This window comes from Tetranychus urticae, chromosome 2 (assembly GCF_039701765.1).
Source record: "Tetranychus urticae isolate SD_2017Ah chromosome 2, NJAU_TeUrti_SD_1.0, whole genome shotgun sequence".
In the NCBI taxonomy this organism is placed as follows: domain Eukaryota; kingdom Metazoa; phylum Arthropoda; class Arachnida; order Trombidiformes; family Tetranychidae; genus Tetranychus; species Tetranychus urticae.
The window spans coordinates 9122161-9146932 of record NC_142959.1 but is presented as its reverse complement, the minus strand read 5'-3'; the positions used below and the strand labels follow the sequence as shown (position 1 = coordinate 9146932).

Genomic DNA, 24772 nt, shown 5'->3' with positions numbered 1-24772 from the left:
GGTAATACTCTGATAGCCTTAGAAATTTCAGAATTCAGTGTTTATCTGGCAAACAAAAGACTCAGGAGCGATGAAGGAATAACAAATTATGAAAATTCTGGTCGAAAGGCCAAAAAAATGGATTCGAAAAATTTGGCGCGTTTTTCAAAATTGCCGACGGCTGAACTCGATTTCAGTGGACTTTAGCCTGAAAATTTTATATGAGTCTGTCTAATTGACAATATTTATCGAAAAAGAACAACATAAAAGCATTCAAATAACGGTATAAGCCCAAATCAACGTACGAACAATAAGAGAGGTTGCAAACTTTTTAGGTCGCACCTTAATTTTTAAATCCATTCGTCGTTGGATGAATTTCATGACCAATTAAATTAATTTAATGATTAATCAATTGTTTTAATGAAGCTTTGTTTATTCGTTAATTTATCATTTCTCTCTAATGAACTTTTGTCATTTTTGAACAATGAAGTCAATAAAAGACAATTGAGACTTATTGATTAGCAAATTTGCAACTAAAATATTCATTGAAATATATGATTTCGGCATGGAATAACAGGGAAAAGAATCAAAATCTGCAATTAAAGATTTCAACATTTCAAGTGACTTTCAAAATAACCTGAATAAAAGCTATTAGCAACCAAAACTCATAAGATTTTATTTGATGATCTTTTGAAGAGCATAAACTTCCAATCCCATTTAGATGTTATTGTCAGTGTTTAGATGGTGAATTATTCAGAATCGCAGTGAATCAATTGGATATGTTGAGAGCTAAACACATTGGAATTGTATCGAAATCGGTTCGGTATGTGATTGGGTTCCAATCGAGTGATATTAATGACACTGTAGCAATAAAATATTTAAAGCAACTCGAATCAATGTGCATATCATACAATATATTGCCAAACGGATTTTCCCAAGATCCAAGTGTAACACCATCAAAATGGACTAAAACAAAATCCATCCTTTACATAAGCGTAATGACCATTAATATTATACACTTTATATTGTTGAGTGCCTTTGATCTGCCAGATGAATGGCATCTTCTTCTTGGTGACTTTTTTCATGGTCATCCGAATGGTCGTTTCTTTTGGCTCTTCTGTTTAAATTTATCTGTTTTTGGTGAAGTGATAAGACACCATTGGATATTTTTGGCTAGAAGAGGTCACTTGACAACCTTTAAGTTGGAACATTTAATATATTCAAAGGGATTCAAGAGTCGAGTTTTATTTATGGATCGATTTTACTGCAAAAAGTTTCGTTTTGTTTCAACTAATTTAGCTATTTTTTGGGTGAGGATAACATATTGCCTTACAATTAGCTTTGCACCAATTTTAATCTTCATTGTTCATTCAGCATCTAAACTGCCGCAAACGTCGCAACAGTATATTTACACTGGCTTTTGGCTTCTCATCAGTTATCTTGGAATCTCTTGTACCGTCAGCAACTTAATGTTATCTGGTGGGTTAGCTACAGTTCAATTGTCTTACTTTTACTACAAAGTTGCTCATGTAGCCCGAACTGTGCAAGATCTTTCCATGAAAAGAAGACGATCGAAAAATGCCGACTATTTACTAGATTACAAAGCTATTGTTTGTGAGATTATTAAATACCAAAATGAAACTGAACACTGTAATATTGGCGTTAGAAACTGGTTCATATTCGTTTACATCGGCCTTTCTGCTGTTGACAATTTTGGAGTTTACACTGCAGTTTTTGTTCACATTGATCGCGGATTCATGGACTTTTTCATTTTGGGTGTTTCCATGATTGGCTTTGTATCCATTGGAGCTTGTTCATACACCAATGGAGTCATATTGACAAAGGTTTGAAAAGATTGCAAATGTTTGCTCGACACTTAATTTGATTTACTAACTTTTAGATGATCTCATGTTGCAAGAATCTAAGGAAAGCAACTAGCCGTTTGAAATTGAATGCAGAAACCTTCATAAAGGTATTGTTTGGTTTCTTAATCACAGTGGTTGAATTAAGCGAGTTGGGCTTTAATGCTTTATAATTAAAGTCAGACTTGGCCAGTGCAATCACCCAGTAAAAGATGAAAATTTAATGAACTATCAATTTTTAGGAAACTGATTTAGAGGAGCGACTTTCAAGAACTGATATTGCATTCACTATTGGTCAACTTTTGGATATGACTACTCGAGTTTTTGTTATTGTGAGCATAAAATGTTTTCTTTAATTCATAAATAGTAACTTTACCTTTTCTTTTCACTTCCAGTATTTGATCGAAAACATTTGCCTCATCATGATGTTTAAAGTCAACTTTCAATGAACGCCAACCATCAAACACATATTATGCCTACTCTTTGCTGGATTGAACTTAAAATTTAGTGGTAAAGCATTTGCTCAGAATCGATCAATAAGTATTCCGATACGCTGTTGAATCTCAGTTTATTTTAACAAATTGATTGGTTGGTATATTCCTAGATCATGGAAACATAACATTACGCTAGAAAATATTATTTATTCAATACTTCTGAATGGATATAATTATAGTTATAATACATGAATATGTATTATAACTTCGGATGTTTACATCAAAGAAACTTGCATTATGTTTCAAAGGGTATAATGTTTACAAATTCAACAATATTAATGAATACATAAAGTTTCATTAAGAACACAACTTTCATAAACTCGCCAAGTTTCACTTTTGGATACAACAACACAATTAATTTTAACCCGTTTACTTTTATGGAAACAAGTGGAAACCCCGATCATAAATGATCGTAATTTCTTTCCACTGTATACAATAAATTTTATCGATATTTAAAAACTCAAATTCTTGATGAAAACCATCGTCAATGTAGAAAACTAATAAAATAAAATCTGTTTCTAAAGCTGATTAAAATTAAATTTAAGTTTCAACTTTGAAAGCGATTTCATTGAAAACTTTCGATCAGAAAATTTTTTAATTGCCTGAATAGTTCTTAAGTCACTAAGAGTTCATCAAGTCGCAACTGCAACTCGATAGTCAAAGTTTTGACACTTATAAATCACCCAATCATTATTTTAATAAAAAACCATTGTCAGAATAAGAAATTCAAAAGTTGAAATCTTTAGGTTTTGTCACATTTATAACAATCATTTTGGAGTGAAAAAAGCCATTCTGAATTTCGAAATGCTCTGACTATTTTTCGTGAATGTAGTCAATCGCTTTCATGCTGTGAAAAAATTTCTTTAGAATCCTTTTGGTTTGACCACAATCTTTACGCAAAAATTTCATATTATTGTTTAGATAAAAAATAAAAGATCATCTGAAATGATGAGAAAATATCTTTACTTACAGGATACATGGAATACAAAATTCTTGGAATGTGTTTTTCGCGGTTTCGCACCTCAGTTAAAGTATAAAATTAATATTGTCCATTTAATTTTGACACTCAGTACGATTCATTCAATGGAATATCATGAAATTAATTTACGAGTAAAATAAACACAAGCAGACAAGTCGTAATTAAAAGACGGTCCCTGATCAAATGACTTTCATTGCAAAAGACAAATCTTAAATTTAAACTGCATTTGTTTACAATTTATTTATTTTTCAACTAGTTAAATTAAATTATTTCGTGTTTTTTCACAATTCTAGAATGTAAGTAACTCTTAAGCAACTCTTTTTGATGTGGATTAAGATAAATTTCCTTTACAACTTTCGTTTTCTTTGCTAAATATTTGTTATTGTTTTTGATATTCTTACAGTTATCAATAATGGCCGGTGGAGGTGAACATGTTGATGAATCCCAATTTACTGGAATTTCAAAATATTTCAATTCCTATACCAATACTGGACGTCGAAACTGTTCGATTCTTACTCTTAGTGTCACAGCTGGTCTGATACTTTATTTCACTAAATTTAGGAAATCAGGAAAACAAGAAGCCAAGAAATAACTGGTTCTGTCTCACATGGATCACAATTTCGATGGGTTTGTTAGTTAGCTATCATAACTTCTTATGGTTAGCATTAGCATGATAAGCATGCAAAGATTTTTTGTTTTTCTTGATTAACCTAATAGAAATATGTTCATTCATTTTGAATGTTATAGAGATTCTTAATAAACGTTCTGTCATCCCTTGGCTAACTTGGTTTCTCATCTCATATTTTCATTATTCAAGCAGCGTGTTTATTTTTGGTATTTACCAATTACCAGAATTTGTTCATTCGAGGCATTTGATTGAAAAGTTATCCATGCACATTTTTCTCGCTATAATTTACAATTCGAGCTTAAAGCAAAAAATCGATATTGTCTGTTAAAATAAGTCTTATGTTTATATTCCAGTATTGAACTATTCTTGTGTCTACGACCATACCAGACTGAAAACACCGGATCCCGTCCGATCTCCGAAGTTAAGCAGTTTCGGGCCGGGTTAGTACTTGGGAGGGAGACCACTTGGGAACCCCCGGTGTTGTAGACTTTTTTGTTTCATTTTGATATCAAATAACAAAATGAGTCCAAATTGAATGGATATGAAAAGACGTTCAAAACATTTAGGCTTGCAATGAATGTGCATCTTTTTTCATATAAACTACAATGTATAGAATAGTACGTTTTAATGAACTCAGTTTTTATGCCCCTACAAAGTCCCAACCCACAAGCCCACAGTCTTTTTGTTTTTTTTTGGTTAATAGGTGAACTAGATTAATAGATTGGTTCAATCCTTAGCCAACGTTCGTTATGAATCTGTGCAAGTTTCAAAATTAGAGTGAGGTTTGCGGATTCAAGAATTGCTGATTTTTAATAAACTTGCTCAACTATCAGGCAGTTAAAATAATGCAATACAGAAACCGACATTAATCGAAATATTGAATTAAAATATTTATTGATTTCAAAAATTATATCTACATTAAACTATTCAAAAAAATTAAAAATTATGTAAAAAATTATTACTGCTCCAGAATGCGGTGGTTTTTAATAGTCATCAGTAAAAAATATTCCGACTTAGCTCTGCTCAGCCTTTCTTTCATAGTATTGATTAATAAAATAAATCACTCTAAGGTTTAAGAATATTCTTAAGGTATTCCATTCGAGCTGGAGCATCAGCAAATTTCTTGAAAAAAGACATGACTTTCTCCTGGATAACTGGACTCACCATTTCTGGCAGACCGAGATGATCATTTTTAGATGCTTCTCGTCGTTTACGTCCTCCGATCGTGGTTGTTGCTGGGTGTTGAATGAAATTGAATCCACCATTGAGATTTGGATTACCATTGGGTTGAATGAAGATCATGTAAAGGATGATCATTAAAGGAATAACAATGAAACCAGCACCAACAGCCATCATAAGACCAATAGCAATGGCTTCCAATCCACCAGGAAATTGAGCCAATGGGCCAGCATATGAGGCACCAGGAGCATATTGACCGTTACCAAACCAACGACGAGGATCTCTTTCATAGTCATAGAAAGCATAAGGCGTATTATAAGCTGTTAAATTGGCCGATGAAGCTTTAACCGAATCCTGGCTAGCATCAGTTCCAGATAGTCCAACCAATGAAACAATAAAACACAATGCGGCGAAAGATGCAATATTGGCTAAAATTTTAGCTAAAATGTAATAACAAATGTATTAACAAAAATTTATGTATTAGTCTGTATCTTCAAAAACAAGATGAAATAAAACTTACCAATAATTTTTGGACTCGAATAAGACATTTCGGTTATTTAGATGATGTTTGATGTTGATCAATGTTCAAATGTTAATCCACTTGATGTAAATTCACTAAAATCTGATGATGAACTAACCAAAATCGAGACTGATTTATAGTCTTTATACGATTTGGTTCAACCACACTCGGTTTCACTTACCCAAAGGGTACTTTCAATGTAAACATTAACATCGATAGCGAAAGGATCTTTTTGTTGAATTTGAATAAAGACGTTAATTTGTTTGAAAGTAACTTTTACATCACTTGATCATCATCTAATTACAATGGGTTGATATAATTTTAACACAAAAGTTAATCGAAACCGTTTTTGAATAAAGTAAAATTATTATATTGAAATCCGTTTTGATGAGCAAAAAGCTTGACATCTTTTGCATATGTTATGCTCCGTGAGATGTACAATCAATTGTTAACAATTCATTATGATGCTCATTTTCATCAATTTAATTCATTCAACTCCTTTGACTTACTTTTTTTAGCAAATTAACAATTTATCACTTTCATTCATCCAGCATTATAATATCGAGAAAAAGGATTTCGTATTATTCAGCTAAATGGTTTGCTTTATTTCCATAACAGATTTTCATTATCAACAGCATAATGCGAGCTTTGAAATAATCATTTAAATTTCGCTTTTCGTATTATATTGTAGACACTTTTGCTTGCCGCTTTTATTTCATTATTTAAGATTCACTTTGCTAATCAAATTTATTCAACCAAACTGAGTATCATTATCAAGTTCATTAGGATCATTGACAATCGATAAATAAAACCTAAAATAGATTTAGAGGTTTAGATTTCAGCATTCTGCTTTTCGAATGTTAAACGGAACGTTTTCACTTGTTTTTTGTTTTTGTTTTTCTGAAACTTCGATTGCGTTTTGTACAATTATGGTAGCAGATTTATTGATGAAACTCATTTTGACGAGGTGAATTTTGATGACCAACCAGAAAATGTATTCATTTTGAGGAATAACATTTTCTGTTTTTGTAAAACAGATCAAGTTGGATTTCCATCTAAACCGACCGCATTCTGTGATCATAAGATTTAGCGAGCTGAAACTTATTGTTTGCCCATAAAAATTGATGGATCACAACATGGATTAAATAATTCAAACGATTTAACAACAGTTTTCTTGCTTTCGACCTTTGGTCTATGAACTATGAGGCTCGATAGTTCGATAATGGCATCATCTACAATCATAATTCTTTCACCAATTTAATGCTTTACTAATGTATAATTCAATTCAGTCCAACAACTTTTCATTAGCCCATTTGGGTCATAATTATCGGGTTGTAAATGTACAAGAACCAGCTTGTTTAACTAACTAAACTCATCTCAATGCATATCTTGGTAAATAAACCAATTTTCTGGTTAAACTCACAAACATAATGCAAAGAGTACTGCCAAAAGCTCGAACATTTGAGAAAGGAGTTGAGACTGATGGGCTTTGTAGGGAAATTAAAACTGCGTCTATTGGTGCTATTCAATACTTCACTCGATGAACAGTTTTCGCGAAAATCGAGGTCAAAGTCAAAACTTTCATCGCCTTTTTTGAAGTGATGGGAACAGATTTTTTCACGAAACTCATTTTCCTGATGTAAATTTTCATAACCAACCAGAAAATGCACTTGTTTTGAGGATTAACTTTTTCTGTTTCTTTAAAACAGATCAAGCCCAATTTTTAGTTAAACCGACGACAGTCTATGGCCGTAAGAGTTAGAGAGCTGAAACTTATTCTTCGCCCATTAAAATTGTTTGTACACATGATGGCAAGAAAACTTTTTTGCAATTCCTAGACATTACTCTTGATTTTGGCCATTGACCTAAAAATTTTGTGCCTCAATATTGCGGGAACGGAATTACATAAAATCTGCATTCTTTCACCAAATATTAGATTTCATAATGGACTATAAAATTCTGAAATATTAAATCATTCAATATCATAGGAAAAAAGTTATACCATTTTGTTACTTATGTTTTCCGATTTGAGACGAGATTAATAAAGCTAAACACAAATCTTATGTGTTGAAAGGATCTTCATTATTGGATGAATGAGCTCAGATTTTATTCATTATTAAGTCAGATTATGTTATAGCCCATAATAAGATCTAATGTTTCGTGAAAGAATGGTGATTGTAGGTAATGCCATTATCGAAATATCGAAGGTCAAAGTTTTAAGACCAATGACAAAAAGCGCGAAAACTATTGTTAAGTTGTTAAAATTATTCAATCCATGATGTGATCCATCAATTTTTATGGACGAAAAATAAGTTTCAGCATGCTAACACTTATGATCACAGAATGCGATCTGTTTGACTAAAAATCGAACTGATTTATTTTACAGAAAAAGGAAAACTTTATTTATCAATATGAGTACAATTTTGCGTCAACCATTAAAAGTTACAACAGTGAAATGAGTTTCGTGAAAAAATCTGTTTCCATCGCTTCAAAAAAGGCGATGGAAGTTTTGACTTTGGCCTCGATTTTCGCGAAAACTGTTCATCGTATTAATTATTGAATAGCACCAATAGACGCAGTTTTAATTTCTCTACGAACCCCATTAAGTCTCAACTCCTTTCTCAAATGTTCGAGCTTTTGGCAGTACTCTTTGCATTATGTTTGTGAGTTTAACCAGAAAATTTGTTTATACATCAAGAAATGGGTTTAGATGAGTTTTGTTTGTTGTTAAGTTGTTTCTAGTTCATTTACAACCCAAAAATCATGTCCCGAATGCGCTAATGGAAATTTTTCAAATTGAATTGCATTATTAGTTAATAAAGGATGAATTTGGTAAAAAAATAATGACTGTAGATGATGCCAGGCTCGAAATATTGAGGCTAAAAGTTTTAAATCCAATGGCCAAAATCAAGAGAACTGTTGGTGCATTGAAAAAATTATTCAGTCCTTGATGTAAGTAAGCAATTTTCATGGACTGATAATAAGTTTCAGCTCGCTAACTCTTATGTACACAGAATGCGGTCGGTTTAGATGGAAATCGAACTTATCTGTTTTGCAGAAAAAGAAAAATTCTTTTGCTTAAAATGAAAACATTTACTAGTTAGTCATCAAAAGATGCATCAGAAAAATAAGTTTCATGAAAAAATCTGTTTCCATCGCTTAGAAAAACGCGATCGAAGTTTCAAATTTGACCTCAATTTTCGCGAAAACTGTCCATCGTATGAAGTATTTAATAGCACCAATGGACACAGTTTTCAAATCCCTACAAACCCCATCAATTCTCAACTCTTAACTCAAATGTTCGAGCCTTTGGCAGTTCTCTTTGCATTTCGTTTGCAAGTTTAACTAGAAAATTGGTTTATTTACCAAGATATGCATTGAGATGAGTTAAGTTTGTTAAATAAGTAGTTCCTCGTTCATTTACTTCCCAAAATCATGTCCCAAATGCTCTCCTGGAAAGTTTTTGGGTTGAATTGAATTATTATTAGTTAGTAGTTAGTAAAGAATTAAATTAATGAAAGAATAATGACTTTAGATGATGCCATTCTCGAAATATCGAGGTTAAAAGTTTTTAGTCCAATTGCCAAAATAAAGAGAGCTATTGTTGAGTCTATTCAGTAATTCAACTCATGATGTGAGCTAACAATTTTTATGCCTAAATAATAAGTTCAAGCTCGCTAACACTTATGGTTACAGAAAGCGGCCGGTTTGAATGAAAATCGAACTAATCTGTTTTAACGAAAAAGAAAAGTTCTTTTTCTCAAAATGAACTCATTTTCTAGTCGATCATCAAAAGTTACACAGTCAAAATGAGTTTGATCGATAAATCTTTTACCATAATTGTACTAAACGCAATCGAAGTTTCAACTTTGACCTCAATTTTTTTTAAACTTTTCATCAGAGTAATTTTTAAATCGCGCTAACGGACTCAGTTTCTATGTCCTCATAAACCAAAAGAGTCTAAATTTGCAAGAAATTTGTTTTCAACCGTTTTTCGCTCATTTTTGCAGAAAGGTTATAATTATGTTAAATGTGTCTTAACAATCAAAAATCTCTTTTATTGAACTGCGCTTATCAAAACTCAGTTTTAAACAATTGTTTTCAACACGACGGCTCTGAAAAGTTATTTTGATTGATTTAATTAAGTGAATGATCAATACAGAAGGATCTTTAATCTAGGACTAATTTCAACTGGAAAAGTTTTAACAGTCAATCCTCATCTCATTATGCTTGTCAAATTTGTAACGCTTTGAACAAATAAGGTAGCTCTAGGAAACATGGGATAAATTATCTGAATGGTGGCTTGTAAATACTACTTGTTATCGTTGGCACAACAAAATAATTCAATCAGAATTAGAGAATTCTTCTTAAACAGCTGTATCTTTTTCATTGTAACATTGTAACCTTATCGTCTAATTAAATTTTATTTTATAGCAAATAACTTCGATGATCTTTTCCTTTGCCTTCACTAACAAGTCACTTGTAAGTCATTTTATAAAGTGCCTATTTCTATATTCTAGTCTTACTATTGTGTTAGCTTCAATCTGGCAGCCATGAGCATCAAAAGGTCCAAGTTATTGATTGCTATATTAATCGCATTAATAACAGTCTTTCTACTGATTCAACTAGTTTTCCAAAAATCTCATCCATTACCTCAGATACCACCGATTCCAACTTCAGTTTTAGTTAAAAGTGCTGAAAATTCATCTTCTAAAGGATCAGCTAATCCACAATATTTAACAACTATTGAAACTAAGATTTCATCGTTAAATGGAGATGGAACTAATGTTAAAGAGCTTCCTCATTCATCGCAAACAGTACCTAGAACTTCCCAAATATTATTGTGGACTGATTTTTTCAGCCAAAAAAACTATGTTCGAGATGAATGGAGATCAAATTGTGACTACACAAACTGTCGATTTACATCAAATCGTAGCATATTGGAAAATGCTGATGGTCTTATATTTCATGCTAGAGATATTAATATTTCAGATTTACCAAATAAACGTAAACCTGAACAAAGATGGATCTTTTTAAATCACGAATCACCTGCTCACACCTCTTTCAGTTCTCTTTCTTCATTGGATGGTCTCATCAATTGGACAGCAACTTATCGCCTGGACTCAGACTTCCAATTATCTCCACTATTTGTTCCTGTTCCCACTGTTTTACCGAAGCCTTTTATCAATCATCAAAGACCTGGAATTGTGAGTTGGCTAGTGAGCAATTGTCACACCCCGAGCAATCGAGAAGCTTATGTGGAAGAGCTTTCTAAATACATTCCTGTGGATATTTATGGAGCTTGTGGTAATCACACATGCTTACCAAAAATGTCTCAGGATTGTTATAAGACATTAGCTGATAAATATTATTTTTATCTTTCATTCGAGAACTCTATCTGCTCCGATTATGTGACGGAAAAATTTTTCTTCATTATGAACTATCCTATCGTACCAATCGTTTTTGGTGGCGCAGATTATAAGAAAATTGCGCCTTCCAATTCATTTATTGATGCATTATCATATGAATCTCCAAGAAGTTTAGCTGAATATCTAAAGCATTTGCTTGAAAATCCAGATGATTATAATAGTTACTTCAACTGGAAAAGGTTTTACACTCAATCCTCATCTCATTATGCTTGTCAAATTTGTAAAGCTTTGAACAAAGAAGGCGATTCCAAGAAAACATGGGATAAATTATCTGAATGGTGGTTTGGAAATGCTACTTGTTATCGTTGGGACAAAAAGCAAGCTAATTCAATCAAAATCAAAGATTAATGTGTAAGAACTGTCAAAGCAAAAAAGAAACTCTGTTTCACTCTTCGATTCAAATTAAATTGATTTTTAAATTTTAAATTTTCATTCTTCCCTCCATAGAAAGATTATTCCTGTTGAATATTAAACTGTTGATAATCAAGCCTAACATGACTTCAAATTAATAAGGTTTATTCTCATTGATCAATCAACTGTTCGTTTATTTCAAAGTAAATGAAGAAGTTGAAATTTAACTCAAAGACTCTTCGGTAAAATGTCAAGATCAAATGCATGCCAATCTCTTCCAACGCATTTTCTTGTGCACAAACATGTATTTTACAATTCATACCTAAGATAATTTCAATTTTTACTCAAAAAAATTTATAAAATTCAAGTTCAATGAATTTTAATCAGTCTATATTAATCTAAGCATACATGCATTATGTTGTTAGAATTAAGCACCAATGAAAAAGAAATACATGTTCATTAACATGAATTGAATTGATGCGTCCCGTACAAAATAATAACAATCCAATGAATTGATTTTGAGATCGTTACAAGGCCGTCGCATGAATAATGAAATTCAAGTAAAGTGAATCTTTACAGATTTAGCTCAATGAGTTTTACTGAATAAGTTGAGGTATAGACCAACTTAGATACAATTTGTACAATAGTTGAGTAATTTTTGTTAAAATGGAAGGCAAATGGAGATGTGGTTATCCTTTCATAAACGTTGGATCCTGTTCCAGTCTTCTCATGAAGTTCTGATACCATTGATGAATAATAGAGAGGGGTACAAACTGTTCATTAGTGTCTGTAAGAAGAGTCCGAGCAAATGAACAAGTATAATTAAATAAATTCTCGGCGGTTTTAGCAGCATAGGTGAGTACAGAGTCCGCAGCAGTGGGATTAACTGAGATGTCGGCAGTTAATTGTTGAATTTGAGCCAGAGGTTCACAAGAAATACCAATCTGAGCATATTGAGCTACTATGGGCTGGGAAAATCCGAATGTATTAGATGGTGTTGAGGTTTTCAATTTGGTTATACGGAATATGGCCGATGGTTTGTCATTTGAAATGTAACCCAAGTATTGCCATGTAGGTGGGCTAATTGGATCAGGCCATGAAAAATAGACACTGGCACCAACTTCAAGAGGCAAAGGTTGAGCACCGGTAAGGAAGACAACAATGTGATTGATACTCTCAGGACTAGGTATGGTTATTAAAAATTTACCAGCATCAACAGGTTGGAAATCTGTTTGTACCAATCGACCACTGACAATAATACCAAAAAGTGACATGTCGAACAGAAAATTATCGGTAGGAACACAATTAAATACCAAACAAAAAGAAGAGTTTCTTAAAGGAAGTGTAAGCAAAACAAAACTAAGCTTATTCACCTCACATTTTCCTGATAAATAAGCAAAATGGCTATACTTACAGAGCGATACTTACAGAAGCTTCTCGAATGTACCGATCTTTAATGGAATGGTGCATTTAAAAAAAAGATTTTGTTAATTAGCAGATTGAACTAATTAATTTATCAGTTGAAAATATCATGATTCATGTCAAAGCATTATGAATTTAGAAAAGAACTGAACCGTGAAGGAATTGACCAATTCAATTGCTTTACTAGCATTGAGATTATTAAACCAATATTAGATCAGGTGCAGATGAAATTTTTAATTATAATTTGAATACAACCAGCTAACTGCTTATAATAAAATTGAAACTTCATTAGATCTGTTTCAAACAATGACTTGGCTTTTATTTTGCAAAAACACTAATCTGTGATGATTTAAAATGTATAATTTTATTTGGTAAAATTAACATGAATAATAAAATCGTTTTTATAGATAATCTATTTATCTCCAGATAACTTTTAAGGTCTATTATGAGAAAGACAAGAATTACAAATGAAATATCATGTGTGAATACTATTCACTGAAATTTGGTGACTGAATAGTCAAGAAAACATAAACATGTCAAAAACAAAATTCTGATATTTGGCGCCAACATCAAGCATTCTAAATTTTTATTACAGCTGATAACTAAAAGTATTGCAATTTTAATAATTTTATTCAATGTACAATGATTATAATTACATTTGAATTACATAATGAATTGCTCGTCGGTTTAGTAAACTACTCACCTGAGCAACTAGCAGTTCAATCTTCTTCATCCATAGGGTCCAAGAAACAAGGTAAACTTCGATAATTTTTGAAGAAACAATGTTTCATGAAATCAAATCCTCGACAAATTGTTTCTCGACGAATCGAAATTTGAGGCCAATCTAATTTAATTTGTCTGTATCCCTCTTTTGAGTCTCCGAAGTATAACTTTATCGACCGTTCATGTCGTCTACAATAATCGGCAGCCTTTTGAGTGACTTCAGATCCACGGACATCAATTAATGTTAAATTGGGTAAAATTTCAACCAATTTCTCAATATGTTCATCTTTTATTCCCGGGCAGCCTCTCATCGAAAGATGTTTTAGATTAGGATATTTCATCATTAAACTTTCCAATGTATCCCAATGGGTTCGTTCATCTTCAGCCTGTAAATTATAAATGATCAATGGTCACAGAACTGATTATTATTTATCTACCTGTTAGAGGACAAATTAATGAATAAACTCGAGACAAGGTAAATATGATAGCTCAACATGGAAAGTTAACATTTACAAGTTTAAACTCTCTAGTGCCATTGGTTCTAGTTATGAACCTGAACAATGGAGAGATAAAAAAACGCTCTGATATAGTTCCTAAGTCATCATATATAATCTGATATCTAATAAGAAACCGAATTTACACTGAACAAAATGAGCAATTAAAGGTTTCTATAGTAAAAAATAAAAAATGAGGCATCACTTACAAAATCAATAACTAAATCTTGTAGACTTTCGTGTTTTTTTGACACATTAAAATAAAGCGGATAAAAAAGTCCAGAAATATGTGCACTTTGTAAGACTGGGCAGTGATCAATGAACCGAAATAAATTGACAAATCTCGCATTACACTTTCCGACCATAAAGAATTCAATTATTTTCAGTCTCAGAAATACTGTATCATCAAACAGCTTCATATAACCACCAGCTACAGAAAGAGAAATAAATGGAAATTATAAGTCATGATAGCTAACATTCAGAGCAAACTTTTCATTTTACACTTGTTTTGTTCAATTTCTTTCGAATTATGGTCGTACAGACTTGGGATGTGATAAATTTTCATGATTGAACAGGTTAAATTTTCCCTCTTTTCTTTACTATTTCATGTTTCTTACGAGTTTTCCCAAAACGAAACTCATCTACTGAAAGATACTTATCTACTTGTAAAAAATATCAACCATTGCACTATAAACGAGTGACCTTGCAGTCGAAATATATTGAACAAAATAGCGTGGAATGAAAACACTTTGTACTGTAAAATGATTCATTTACCATCGACATCATAGGCATTGAGTCTGTGAAGATTAGGAAAAGAAAGTTCGAACTCTCTAGCCTCACGTAAATTGAACTGATAAATGTGAAGTTGTTTGAATCTATAGCCGTTCTCACATATGGGACCATCATAAGGACTCGATTTAGACAATAATATATTATTCACAGATACCATGTCGATGTCTTCACAACATCTTGACACCTCTTCGAATGGAGATTCAAGTTCGATAAAAAATCCTTTCAAAGATTTTGCACTTTTGACCATCTTAAGAATATGATTGAGTTGCACTTTTTTAGGCAATAAATAATCGATATCAACAATCTAAATTAAAGAAAAACAAAATTTAGTAATCGGTTAACATGTGCAATGTGAAAACTAACCCTTAAATTAGGAAACAAATTTTCCAAACAATTTCCATCGATTGGTTTCTCTGTTCGAATGTAAACATGTTCATTATAACCATCATCTGGAGTTGAATAGAGTGAATTATCTGAAAAATAAACTTCTATTAGAAAAGATATTCATTATTATACATAATAAAATGAAAATCTTACTGATAAGATATTTAACTCTTTTGGCTCGCTTGGCAATCAACAGACTCCACCTTGTACAAACTGCAATAAAAAATTGAAAATAATATTAAAATTTTCAGGGTGTATCTTTTGTAATGATTTATCAAAACAGATCTCTAAAGTAGTACATCCTTGTACGTAAGTGTAGGCATTCCTTCCTTGTTTAAGCATTTGCGTTCAATAATTTTAAAATGTATATTAAACGAGTTAAAATTCTGATGATATAGTTAGTTTTTACACATTGATAATCTGTTATTACAGTTGTTATTATCCTCAGTGATATTAATTGATCACGGTAGAACGCAGAATAATACTAAAAAACTTGAAATTTTCGAAATGTACAGAAATGCTCGTTCTATAATAAAATTCAAATTAAAAATGAAAAGTAAGATTTAGATTGAACTCACCTTTGTAGCAGTTTACTAGATCGTCCAATTCCTTGATGTCATCAAAAATGATTAGTAAACAATCATTTGGAAGCGAATTTATTGACATTGTCAACTCAAATGCTGATTTTGATTTTAAAATAAAGCATAAAGATGATGAATTTAAAAAAAGCTAAAAAAAGAAGGCACAGATGAGATGAGTGACACTTAAGTTGAAAATAACATATTTTTGATTAATTTTATAGCAATTTGATACTAAACCTGGAATATTCATCGATACTTTACACAATAGCAATTCTCGTTCGTTTCATCTTTGATGTCTGTCAGACAGACAGTGTTTGTTTCAAAACAAAACTAAGCTTATTCATCTCAAATTTTCCTGATAAATAAGCCAAATGGCTATACCTACAGAACAGAAAGATATTTAAAAACTTGTCAAAATAAAATAATGGCTAAGCTTTTATGAAAGTTAAGAATCTATTTTGATTGAAAGTTGGTCATTTAATTTAATTTAATCAGTTAACTTGTAACATCTAAGACAGCAAAGACAAGAATTACAAACGAAATATCAGGCAAAACATGAACAAAAATTCTGATATTTGGCGCCAACATCAAGAATTCTGAATTTTTATTATAGTGATAATCTCATTCTCATCTCATTCTCATCTCATTCTCATCTCAATCTCAATCTCATCTGCATTTTTATTAATTTTATTTAATATACAATAATTATGATTACATTTGCTTTCAAATGAATCGATCGTCTGCTTAGTAAACTAATCTTCTGAGTAAACTAACAGCTGTAAGACAAAGTGCTTATGCTTATTGTCGCACATTTAAAAATTGTCAGAAGTTACATGTTTATAGTGAATATCAATTGTTAACCGTCAAGGAAATCTTCAAATTGCTTGGATAAATAGAGCTAGAATTTCTTGTAAGTATTGAATATTTTATATAATTTACAATTTTTTTCATATTTTTAGATTTATTTCAGTTGTTTCAACGACAAATTAGCTTGATTCTCACCTAACAGAATTTTATTATTTCTTCTAAAATAGATCTTTGGACAAAAAATAGCTTTTCAGACCTGGCGGGCTGAAGACAATTGGTTAAAACTGTTCTTTGATAAGCGCAGATCAGTAAAAGAGATTTTCACCACAAAAAGAAAACCAAAATAAGTGAAAACGTTCTGTTGAACTTTCGGAAAATAGCAAAATGATTATTCAGCTGCTAACGTTTCTTGTCCTGATCAGTGCATCAAACTGCCAAAAAAGTAAATATCAAACATGAAGTGAACAAAAATATTGAAAGAGTACATTTTTTCTAATTCTTCTATTATTTATTTACAGGTCCTAAAGCTCAATTATCTTTCCTTCTTAAACCAAAAATTGGTGGCAAAACCACTGTTGCTTGTATGGTGGACGATGGAGAGCCACCATTTGAATTTAATTGGTTCAAAGATAATCGTGGAATCACAAATAACGATGGATTTCGTATCAATAAGTTGCCTGACTCTTCAATCTTGACTATCGAGCAAATGTCGTCAAGTCACAATGGGAAATATACATGTAATGTTAAAAATATGTATGGAAGTGATACACCAGCTATCGAGATTGCTGTTGAAGGTTAATTTTACAATTCATCTGCGTGTATTTACAATTTTGCTCTTTTGTTAACGTTTTCATTTGATGCTTATTCAGGACCTCCTTCATGGAAATTCAAGCAACAAGATGTGAAATCTAAACCAAATGAAAATGTCATCTTGAAATGTTCTGCTACTGGTCATCCAAAACCAAAAATTATATGGAAAAAGTTTGAAAGTATGTTAATGAATTGAATGAATGCAAATAGCTAATATTTTTCATTTGTTTTTGTAGACTTGAAGTGGGTAACTCTGGATGATGATAAATTGATTGGAAAAATTTCTGATGATGAAATTAGGGTCAGCAATTTACATAAGAAACACGAAGGAAAATTTGGATGTGAAGTATCGAATGGATTTGGGCCTAATCTTTGGAATGAATTCAATATTGACATCATTGGTATGATATGGAAGGTTTATATTTTTCAGAGATCGCGGTTTTATTTTATAATGAGATGGGCTTGAGCAGAGCGCTTTTTAGTTTGTTTTGATTTTCAGAAAATCGTGGTTTACTTGTCGTTTAACTTGAAAATTCCTTTACAGCATTATGAATACTTCAAGCTTATTTTCGATCATTATTATTACCCTTCTATTACATGATCATTGCAACTGTCAAAATGGTAAGTTATAAAGTATATCAGTCATTTTCTTACGATTCATTTTTATTTCAAGCTCCTAAGGCTGGTCAAATATCATCAATGTCCAAACCAAAAGAAGGAGATTCAGCAACTTTTGGGTGTAAAGCCCAAAGTGGCGATAAACCACTTTATTTCAAATGGTTCAAAGACGGTGAAGTGATCAATAACCACAATACAATTAGAATTGAATATTTAACAAAAGATTCAGCAATCTTGGTTATTGATCCGATTTCTGTAAATCATAATGGCAATTACACTTGTGTCATTAGCAACATCTATGGCAGAGATTCATCATCGATACAAATTAGTATTGAAGGTCTGATACTTTGTTAATTCCAAAAGTTGCAATTACCATATCTTACTGGATTAATTTACATTGTTTTTACAGGTCCACCAAAATGGTTAAATAAACCCGAAATGCTTTACAATGTTCATGTGAATGATGAATTACGGATTCCTTGTTCTGCAGTAAGCTCACCTATTGCACAAGTCATTCTGAAAATGTTTAAAGGTTTGAATAAATTTGAAGCTTTTACATAAATTTCTGTAAGCCATTTCTAACTTCCATATGTTTTTATTTTAGGCTCATCCTGGGAGGTTATCGATGATGTTAGTATAAAAAAAGCAGAGAACCAAATCGTTGTATCAAAAGTAGAAAAAGTTCATGAAGGAAAATACGGATGTGAAATATCAAATGGAATTGAACCAAAACTTTGGACAGAATTTGATATTAAAGTTATTGGTAAATAAGAGTTTGAATTACTTGAAAAGTGGCGCTTTGTTAACCTTTCATTTATTTACTAGTTTATGTGACCCATTGCTGTGCAACTTTATGTTTTGAATAATCAAATTTTTTTCAGCGCCAACATAAAATGATTGAATACTTGTTTTTGTTGGTATTGTTATCATCAATGCAATGCTATTACGGACAGGAAAGTATGTATAACTCTTATTACTATAATTCAGTCAAATCTAAACTGATTTTATTCTCTAGGTCCAAAAGTAGCTCCCTTTTCTTCACTTGTTAAACCTGTGATTGGTGGCAGAACCTCATTTACTTGTCAAAGTATGGCCGGTGTACCACCTTTACAAATCGCTTGGTTTAAAGATGGTCACAAAATAAACGAATCTGCCTCAACTCGGATCAGAACAAACGAAGAATCATCAATATTGATTATGGAATCAATATCATCGAGTCACTCGGGAAATTATACTTGCAAAATATCCAATAGATATGGACATGATTCTTACTCTTCGGAATTGTTGATAGAAGGTATCCTCGTTCTTGCCTTTTCAAGTACCAAGTTCTTGATACATCATTATTTTATCTTATCTTTAGGTCCACCTTTATGGGTTGAGAAACCAACTAATATCAAATCGGAAATCGGTAGAATGCTTACAATTCGATGCCTCGTCTCTGGCTATCCTAAGCCAAGAGTTCAATTGAAAAAATTGAAGGGTAAATATTTTGGTCCCAATAACGAGAATTCTTATTGAACTATGTGCAATGATCTAATTCAGGGCTATCATGGATACAATTGACCGACAAGGACCAGATAATAATGGTAAATCGAGATTTTTCTAGCGGTGAATTTCAAATTCGTAGTGCTACTCGTGATCATCAAGGCAGATATGGATGTGCTGCTTCTAATGGTATTCAACCTGATCTATGGACAGAGTTTGATGTTATTATTGATGGTAAAAGTTTTCTTTTGACATTTCATTTGCTTGAAAGTTGCGCTTTTTCTTGTTTGTTATTTTTACTGGTTGAAATGGTTTTAGGAATAAAATTTGAAAAAATACAGCCACATTAGATTTGTTGGTATACAAACATCATGAAATCTTTTAGTCTTTTTGTTGGACTCTTTGTTATATTTCGCTCTAGCTATGGACAAGAAAGTAAGTATGGTTTGTACTCAGTTTGTCTTTCAGATTTTGATGAATTTCTTCATTTAAGGTCCAAAAGTCGCTCCACTATCATCAATAGTTAAACCAGTAATTGGAGGGAAGACTTCATTTACTTGTCAAAGTTTATCTGGATCACCACCTCTACAAATTGCTTGGTTTAAAGATGGCGACGAACTTCGAAATCCACCTGATATTAGGATTCGCTCTATTGAGGATTCATCAATGTTGATTATAGACTCAATTAAATCAAGTCATTCTGGAAACTACACGTGCAAAATTTCCAATAGATATGGATCTGACTCACATTTTATCGAGCTTTTGGTTGAGGGTAAACCTTTTGATTCTTCTGCATTATTTTCATTCTACTAAGAACAAATTTTCGACTCTAGGTCCCCCCAGTTGGATCGAGAAACCAAATGATATCAAGCTTAAAGTCGGACAAACAATCAATGTTAGGTGTCTTGTTTCTGGTTATCCTCAGCCAAAGATTCTTTGGAAAAAACTCACAGGTACATTAAATTGAAATGCATCTTGTTACAGTGGAGTACCAGATACTGTCAGTAACTGGAAATAGCTTATATGCACAGCAAGTCTATTAATCGAGCTAAATTTTAAAATTAATTACAATGAATAATAAAATTAAAGTTAGTTGCTGGAAAAGTCTAACAAATTAATGTCATTGTGCTGAGGATCGTTAGTTGAGTTGAATTTTCAGAAATATTCAACTTTTTTGATAATTTCTTTATAATTTCAATTAAAACTTTCCTTATAGGGAATGTAAACAAAGGGTTTGAGGGGCTATTGAATAATCTACTGACATTATCTGGTACTGACACTATCTGGTACTCCACTGTATATCAAAATTATAATTATATCTTAACTTTTAAGGATCATCTTGGTTTCCAATTGATTTTGATATAAGCACGGGAAATGGTCACGATAGCTCGAATGTTAATTTAATCATTCGCAATGCAACCCAAAATCACGGAGGGAGGTATGGATGTTCAGCCACGAATGGGATTGAACCTAATCTTTGGTCAGAATTTGATATTTCAATAGAGGGTAAATGTCTATAGTTCTATTTAAACTTGGAAATGGCGCTTTTTTGTTAGGCAAAATGTTATTTGGTTTTAAAGTATAAGGAACTGGTTTGCATTTTAGTCGAATGTTCAAACACGGTTTTATTGTTGTGAAAAACATGACTTTCTATTTGCAAGCTTTTATCATATTTGCAACGGGAGTGGAGATTTTTGGACATGAAGGTAAGATAGGAAATCAAGTTGGTCATGTTATTTATCAGCTTATTCAAATTTAGGTCCAAAAGTAGCTCCATTTTCATCTCATATAAAACCAGTGATTGGAGGAAAGACTTCATTCATTTGTCAGAGTTTCTCGGGATCACCTCCTATGCATGTGATTTGGTTCAAAGATGGCAAAGAACTTCATGATTCATCATTCATTCGGATTCTTTCGAATCAAGAGCCTTCAACTTTGACAATTGACTCAATTCAATCGAGTCATTCTGGAAATTACACTTGCAGGATATCAAATAGACATGGATCTGATTCTTACACTAGTGAACTTTTAGTAACAGGTAAACCCATCTCAGAGTTTCTGTAAATAAACTCATCTTTCACCTGTAAAATTTATCATTAAAGGTCCACCAAATTGGGTTAAAAAACCAAGTAATGTGAAATCAAAAATACACCAAATGATAAACAACCAATGTTTGGTTTCTGGATATCCAAAACCTAGAATAACATGGAAAAAATTACAAGGTATTGATTCATTTTTACGATTTTTCTTACCATCTAAAACTTAAACTGTATTTTTTTATATCAATTATTACCTCTATAAGGATCCTCATGGAATCAATTTGATGCAAATAGCCAACATAATCATAATTTACAAATTATGAATGCAACAAAATCTCATGAAGGAAGATATGGATGTTCTGCATCAAATGGAATTGAACCTGATCTTTGGTCAGAGTTTGATATTTCAATAGAGGGTAATACTTATGGTTGTAGTTCAACTTGGAAATGGCGCTTTTTTGTTTGACAAGATATCATTTGTGTTTAAAAGTCTAAGAAACTGGTTTACATTGTGTTCGAATGTTTAAATCTTTTTCAATTGCTGCATTAAACATGGATTTTTGTTCCCTAGTTTTGATTACACTTTTAGCTCAAGCTGTTCAACTTCATGGCTATGAGGGTAAGGTATAAAATGTCCAATTGAATGAAAAATAATCATAAGATATGATTTTAGGTCCGAAAGTCGCTCCATTTTCATCACTTGTCAAACCTGTGATTGGTGGGAAAACTTCATTCATCTGTCTTAGTCTTTCCGGGTCCCCACCGTATCAAATAGTATGGTTTAAAGACGGTAAACAAATATATGATTCACCAGATATTAGAGTTGGTTCTGTACAAGAGTCGTCAGTTTTGCTCATTGACTCTATACAATCTAGTCACTCTGGAAATTACACTTGCAAAATTTCAAACAAACATGGATCAGACTCTTACACCACTGAACTTTCAGTTGAAGGTAAAATTTAAAATTTTATAATTAGCTGAATTTTTAATCCAATTTTCTGTATTAAGGTCCACCAAACTGGATTAAAAACCCCAATAATGTGAAATCTGCAATACATCAAATGGTTAATGTCAAATGTCTTGTTTCTGGATATCCAAAACCTATGATAACCTGGAAAAAATTACAAGGTATGCATTCATGAAAGTATTTTTTTAATTCAACTCTCAAGTTCAACTTTTTTGTATATTTTTATGAACAAAGGATCAACATGGGTGCAACTTGACGTTCAACATAATGGTGATTTACGGATCATGAATGCTACTAAGAATCACGGAGGAAGATATGGATGTTTAGCTTCAAATGGGATTGAACCTGACCTTTGGTCAGAGTTCGATATTTCAATAGAGGGTAATATATTATTATAATATAAATATAAAGAGTCTTATGTTATCATATTATATGAGATTGGTGCTTCTTTGTCGGCAAGTTTTTTTGTGTATCGAATCAAGAAATTTCCCATCAGTATTTCCTAAAAGCATTTTTTGGCAAGCGACAAAGAATGATTCTTCTATTATCACAAATCGACCTCGTTCTTGTGGATGTGTAACTGTCAATCTCCTGCTGTTTGAAATTTTCTAATTCGAAAGGATAGCTGTATGTTACCTATGTGTATGTAGCATGGATCTTGAAAGGTATGTTTTTACTTATTTCTAAATCTTCGAAAATGTTGACTTGTTGAAGTGTTTTTATCTGACTGACAAAGTTGGATTGGATTTGCGTTTAAGCATGTATAAGAGATATTTCTAGTATCAATTCTTGTATTAAAATTTCAGTTGATTAAGTAGTTATTATAAGAGACAAGATTTTCCGCTGTTGGATACGTCGCAAGTTCTAGCAAGCAATGCTTTATTTTTCCTATTTTTGCTTTTTTCAAACCAATCAAATTTTATAATTACTTTTTATATCATTAATAGGACTTGTTATTAATATTTTATCTCTATATTTTGATGTCGATCATTCTATGACTGATATAACCATATTCTGATTTTTTCTTAGCCCAATGGACACAAAATACTATTTTTTAGACCTGGCGGGTTGAAAGCAATTGGTTTGAATGAATCTATGCTGAGCGCAAATCGATGAAGAGAAATTGAGTTTACCAAAACATAATAAGGTATCTGCAAAACGGTCTGTCAAATCTGGAAAATCAAAGAAATGTTTATTCAACTGGTTTCTTTACTACTTCTTGTTGGTTCGTTGTACGGCCAGAAAAGTAAGTATGCCAACAAACAGAATGTGATATTCATGAGATTATCTATAGTACAATACAGTGTGTAACTTTCGTTTTTAGCCCCAAAAGCACGACTGTCCTTCCTTTTCCAACCAAAAGTCGGTGATAAAACTGCTGTTGCATGCTTGGTCGATAGTGGTGAAGCTCCATTTGAATTCGATTGGTTCAAAGATGATAGAAAAATTTCAAACAATGACCAAGTTCGTATTGATAAGCTTGGAGACTCATCTATCCTCAAAATTGACAGAATGTCACCAAGTCACAATGGAAAATATACCTGTAATGTTAAGAATCTGTATGGAAGTGATAAACCAGTTATCGAGATTGCTGTTGAAGGTAAATTTTATTTTCCATTCTTAAGTTTTGATGTGTTTATTCATTGACATTTTTCTTAATGTGATTATTCAGGACCACCTTCATGGAAATTCAAGCAACAAGATATTAAATCTAAACCAAATGAAGATGTCATCTTGAAATGTTCTGCTACTGGTCATCCAAAACCAAAAGTTACATGGAAAAAGTTTGAAAGTATGTTGATGAATAGAAATGACCTGCAACTCAGTTATATTTTTTCACTTGATATTGTAGATTTGAAATGGATGATTTTGGATGATGATAAGTTGATTGGAAAATTTTCCGATGATGAAATAAAGATTAGCAATTTACACAAGAAACACGAAGGAAAATATGGGTGCGAAATATCAAATGGATTTGGACCTAATCTTTGGAATGAATTCAATATTGACATTATTGGTATGGTTTTCGTTTTTTTCAGAGATCGCGGGTTTATTTTATTATGAGATGGGCTTGAGCAGAGCGCTTTTTGTTTGTTTTCATTTTCAGAAAATCGTGGTTTACTTGTCTTTTAACTTGAAAATTCCTTTACAGCATTATGAATACTTCAAGCTTATATTCGATAATTATTATCACTTCTCTATTAACTGGTCATTGTATCTGCCAAAATG

General features: G+C 32.0%; 6 protein-coding genes and 1 non-coding gene across 18 annotated transcripts in view; 4 read left to right on the top strand and 3 right to left on the bottom strand.

The window, feature by feature from the left end:
* The first annotated feature begins 565 nt into the window (after positions 1-565).
* LOC107359371 (uncharacterized) lies at positions 566-4097 on the top strand. The gene is made up of 5 exons (XM_015925854.3): positions 566-1823; positions 1880-1951; positions 2084-2173; positions 2237-3610; positions 3718-4097. Exons 1-4 carry the CDS (start codon positions 759-761, stop codon positions 2288-2290), a joined length of 1281 nt encoding a protein of 426 aa, XP_015781340.2. The 5' UTR covers positions 566-758; the 3' UTR covers positions 2291-3610; positions 3718-4097.
* A 215-nt stretch (positions 4098-4312) lies between these two features.
* Positions 4313-4431, top strand: LOC112538621 (5S ribosomal RNA). Its single transcript, XR_003081859.1, has one exon. It is a non-coding gene; the product is annotated as a 5S ribosomal RNA (ribosomal RNA).
* A 380-nt stretch (positions 4432-4811) lies between these two features.
* Positions 4812-6548, bottom strand: LOC107359424 (uncharacterized). The gene is made up of 2 exons (XM_015925910.3): positions 5642-6548; positions 4812-5561 (listed from the first exon to the last, which is right to left on the bottom strand). Exons 1-2 carry the CDS (start codon positions 5667-5669, stop codon positions 5008-5010), a joined length of 582 nt encoding a protein of 193 aa, XP_015781396.1. The 5' UTR covers positions 5670-6548; the 3' UTR covers positions 4812-5007.
* Positions 6549-10014: 3466 nt separating this feature from the next.
* On the top strand, positions 10015-11496 carry LOC107359440 (lewis-type alpha-(1,3)-fucosyltransferase-like). Its single transcript, XM_015925918.3, has one exon. The coding sequence runs from the start codon at positions 10195-10197 to the stop codon at positions 11416-11418; it is 1224 nt and encodes a 407-aa protein (XP_015781404.1). The 5' UTR covers positions 10015-10194; the 3' UTR covers positions 11419-11496.
* Positions 11497-11789: 293 nt separating this feature from the next.
* On the bottom strand, positions 11790-12772 carry LOC107360052 (protein OPI10 homolog). The gene has a single exon (XM_015926673.3). The coding sequence runs from the start codon at positions 12693-12695 to the stop codon at positions 12111-12113; it is 585 nt and encodes a 194-aa protein (XP_015782159.1). The 5' UTR covers positions 12696-12772; the 3' UTR covers positions 11790-12110.
* A 682-nt stretch (positions 12773-13454) lies between these two features.
* On the bottom strand, positions 13455-16173 carry LOC107360051 (uncharacterized). Its single transcript, XM_015926671.3, has 7 exons — positions 16055-16173; positions 15815-15965; positions 15390-15449; positions 15216-15325; positions 14835-15156; positions 14270-14490; positions 13455-13952 (listed from the first exon to the last, which is right to left on the bottom strand). Exons 2-7 carry the CDS (start codon positions 15900-15902, stop codon positions 13563-13565), a joined length of 1191 nt encoding a protein of 396 aa, XP_015782157.1. The 5' UTR covers positions 15903-15965; positions 16055-16173; the 3' UTR covers positions 13455-13562.
* Positions 16174-17978: 1805 nt separating this feature from the next.
* The window catches only part of LOC107359567 (cell adhesion molecule Dscam1-like), a 41056-nt gene continuing 34262 nt past the window's right edge, over positions 17979-24772 (top strand). For 2 of the 12 annotated variants that reach the window (XM_089268116.1, XM_089268115.1), the window contains exons 1-4: positions 23005-23208; positions 23573-23789; positions 23868-24143; positions 24216-24560. In XM_089268116.1, coding sequence (XP_089124242.1) covers positions 23732-23789; positions 23868-24143; positions 24216-24560 — 679 coding nt within the window. In that variant the 5' untranslated portion in view covers positions 23005-23208; positions 23573-23731. Of the gene's footprint in view, positions 18056-18107; positions 18390-18461; positions 18585-18656; positions 18816-18933; positions 19010-19067; positions 19347-19412; positions 19533-19594; positions 19772-19855; positions 19973-20030; positions 20310-20370; positions 20491-20869; positions 21244-21296; positions 21576-21639; positions 21760-21839; positions 22196-22249; positions 22529-22584; positions 22705-22777; positions 22925-23004; positions 23209-23345; positions 23790-23847; positions 24144-24215; positions 24561-24592 lie in introns of those variants that run through there. The other 10 variants (XM_089268134.1, XM_089268123.1, XM_089268114.1 and 7 more) reach the window with 9 other exon arrangements.

What these genes read in the sequence shown, in the direction of transcription:
- LOC107359371 (XM_015925854.3), top strand. Translation starts at nt 759, where the DNA reads ATGTTGAGAGCTAAACACATTGGAATTGTATCGAAATCGGTTCGGTAT. An exon ending in ATGCAGAAACCTTCATAAAG is followed by an intron (nt 1,952 to 2,083) that starts GTATTGTTTGGT and finishes ATCAATTTTTAG; the next exon opens with GAAACTGATTTAGAGGAGCG. An exon ending in CTACTCGAGTTTTTGTTATT is followed by an intron (nt 2,174 to 2,236) that starts GTGAGCATAAAA and finishes TTTCACTTCCAG; the next exon opens with TATTTGATCGAAAACATTTG.
- LOC107359424 (XM_015925910.3), bottom strand. Translation starts at nt 5,669, where the DNA reads ATGTCTTATTCGAGTCCAAAAATTATTG. An exon ending in TTCGAGTCCAAAAATTATTG is followed by an intron (nt 5,562 to 5,641) that starts GTAAGTTTTATT and finishes ATTACATTTTAG; the next exon opens with CTAAAATTTTAGCCAATATT.
- LOC107359440 (XM_015925918.3), top strand. Translation starts at nt 10,195, where the DNA reads ATGAGCATCAAAAGGTCCAAGTTATTGATTGCTATATTAATCGCATTA.
- LOC107360052 (XM_015926673.3), bottom strand. Translation starts at nt 12,695, where the DNA reads ATGTCACTTTTTGGTATTATTGTCAGTGGTCGATTGGTACAAACAGAT.
- LOC107360051 (XM_015926671.3), bottom strand. Translation starts at nt 15,902, where the DNA reads ATGTCAATAAATTCGCTTCCAAATGATTGTTTACTAATCATTTTTGAT. An exon ending in ATTTGTTTCCTAATTTAAGG is followed by an intron (nt 15,157 to 15,215) that starts GTTAGTTTTCAC and finishes TCTTTAATTTAG; the next exon opens with ATTGTTGATATCGATTATTT. An exon ending in CAATGCCTATGATGTCGATG is followed by an intron (nt 14,491 to 14,834) that starts GTAAATGAATCA and finishes CTCTTTCTGTAG; the next exon opens with CTGGTGGTTATATGAAGCTG.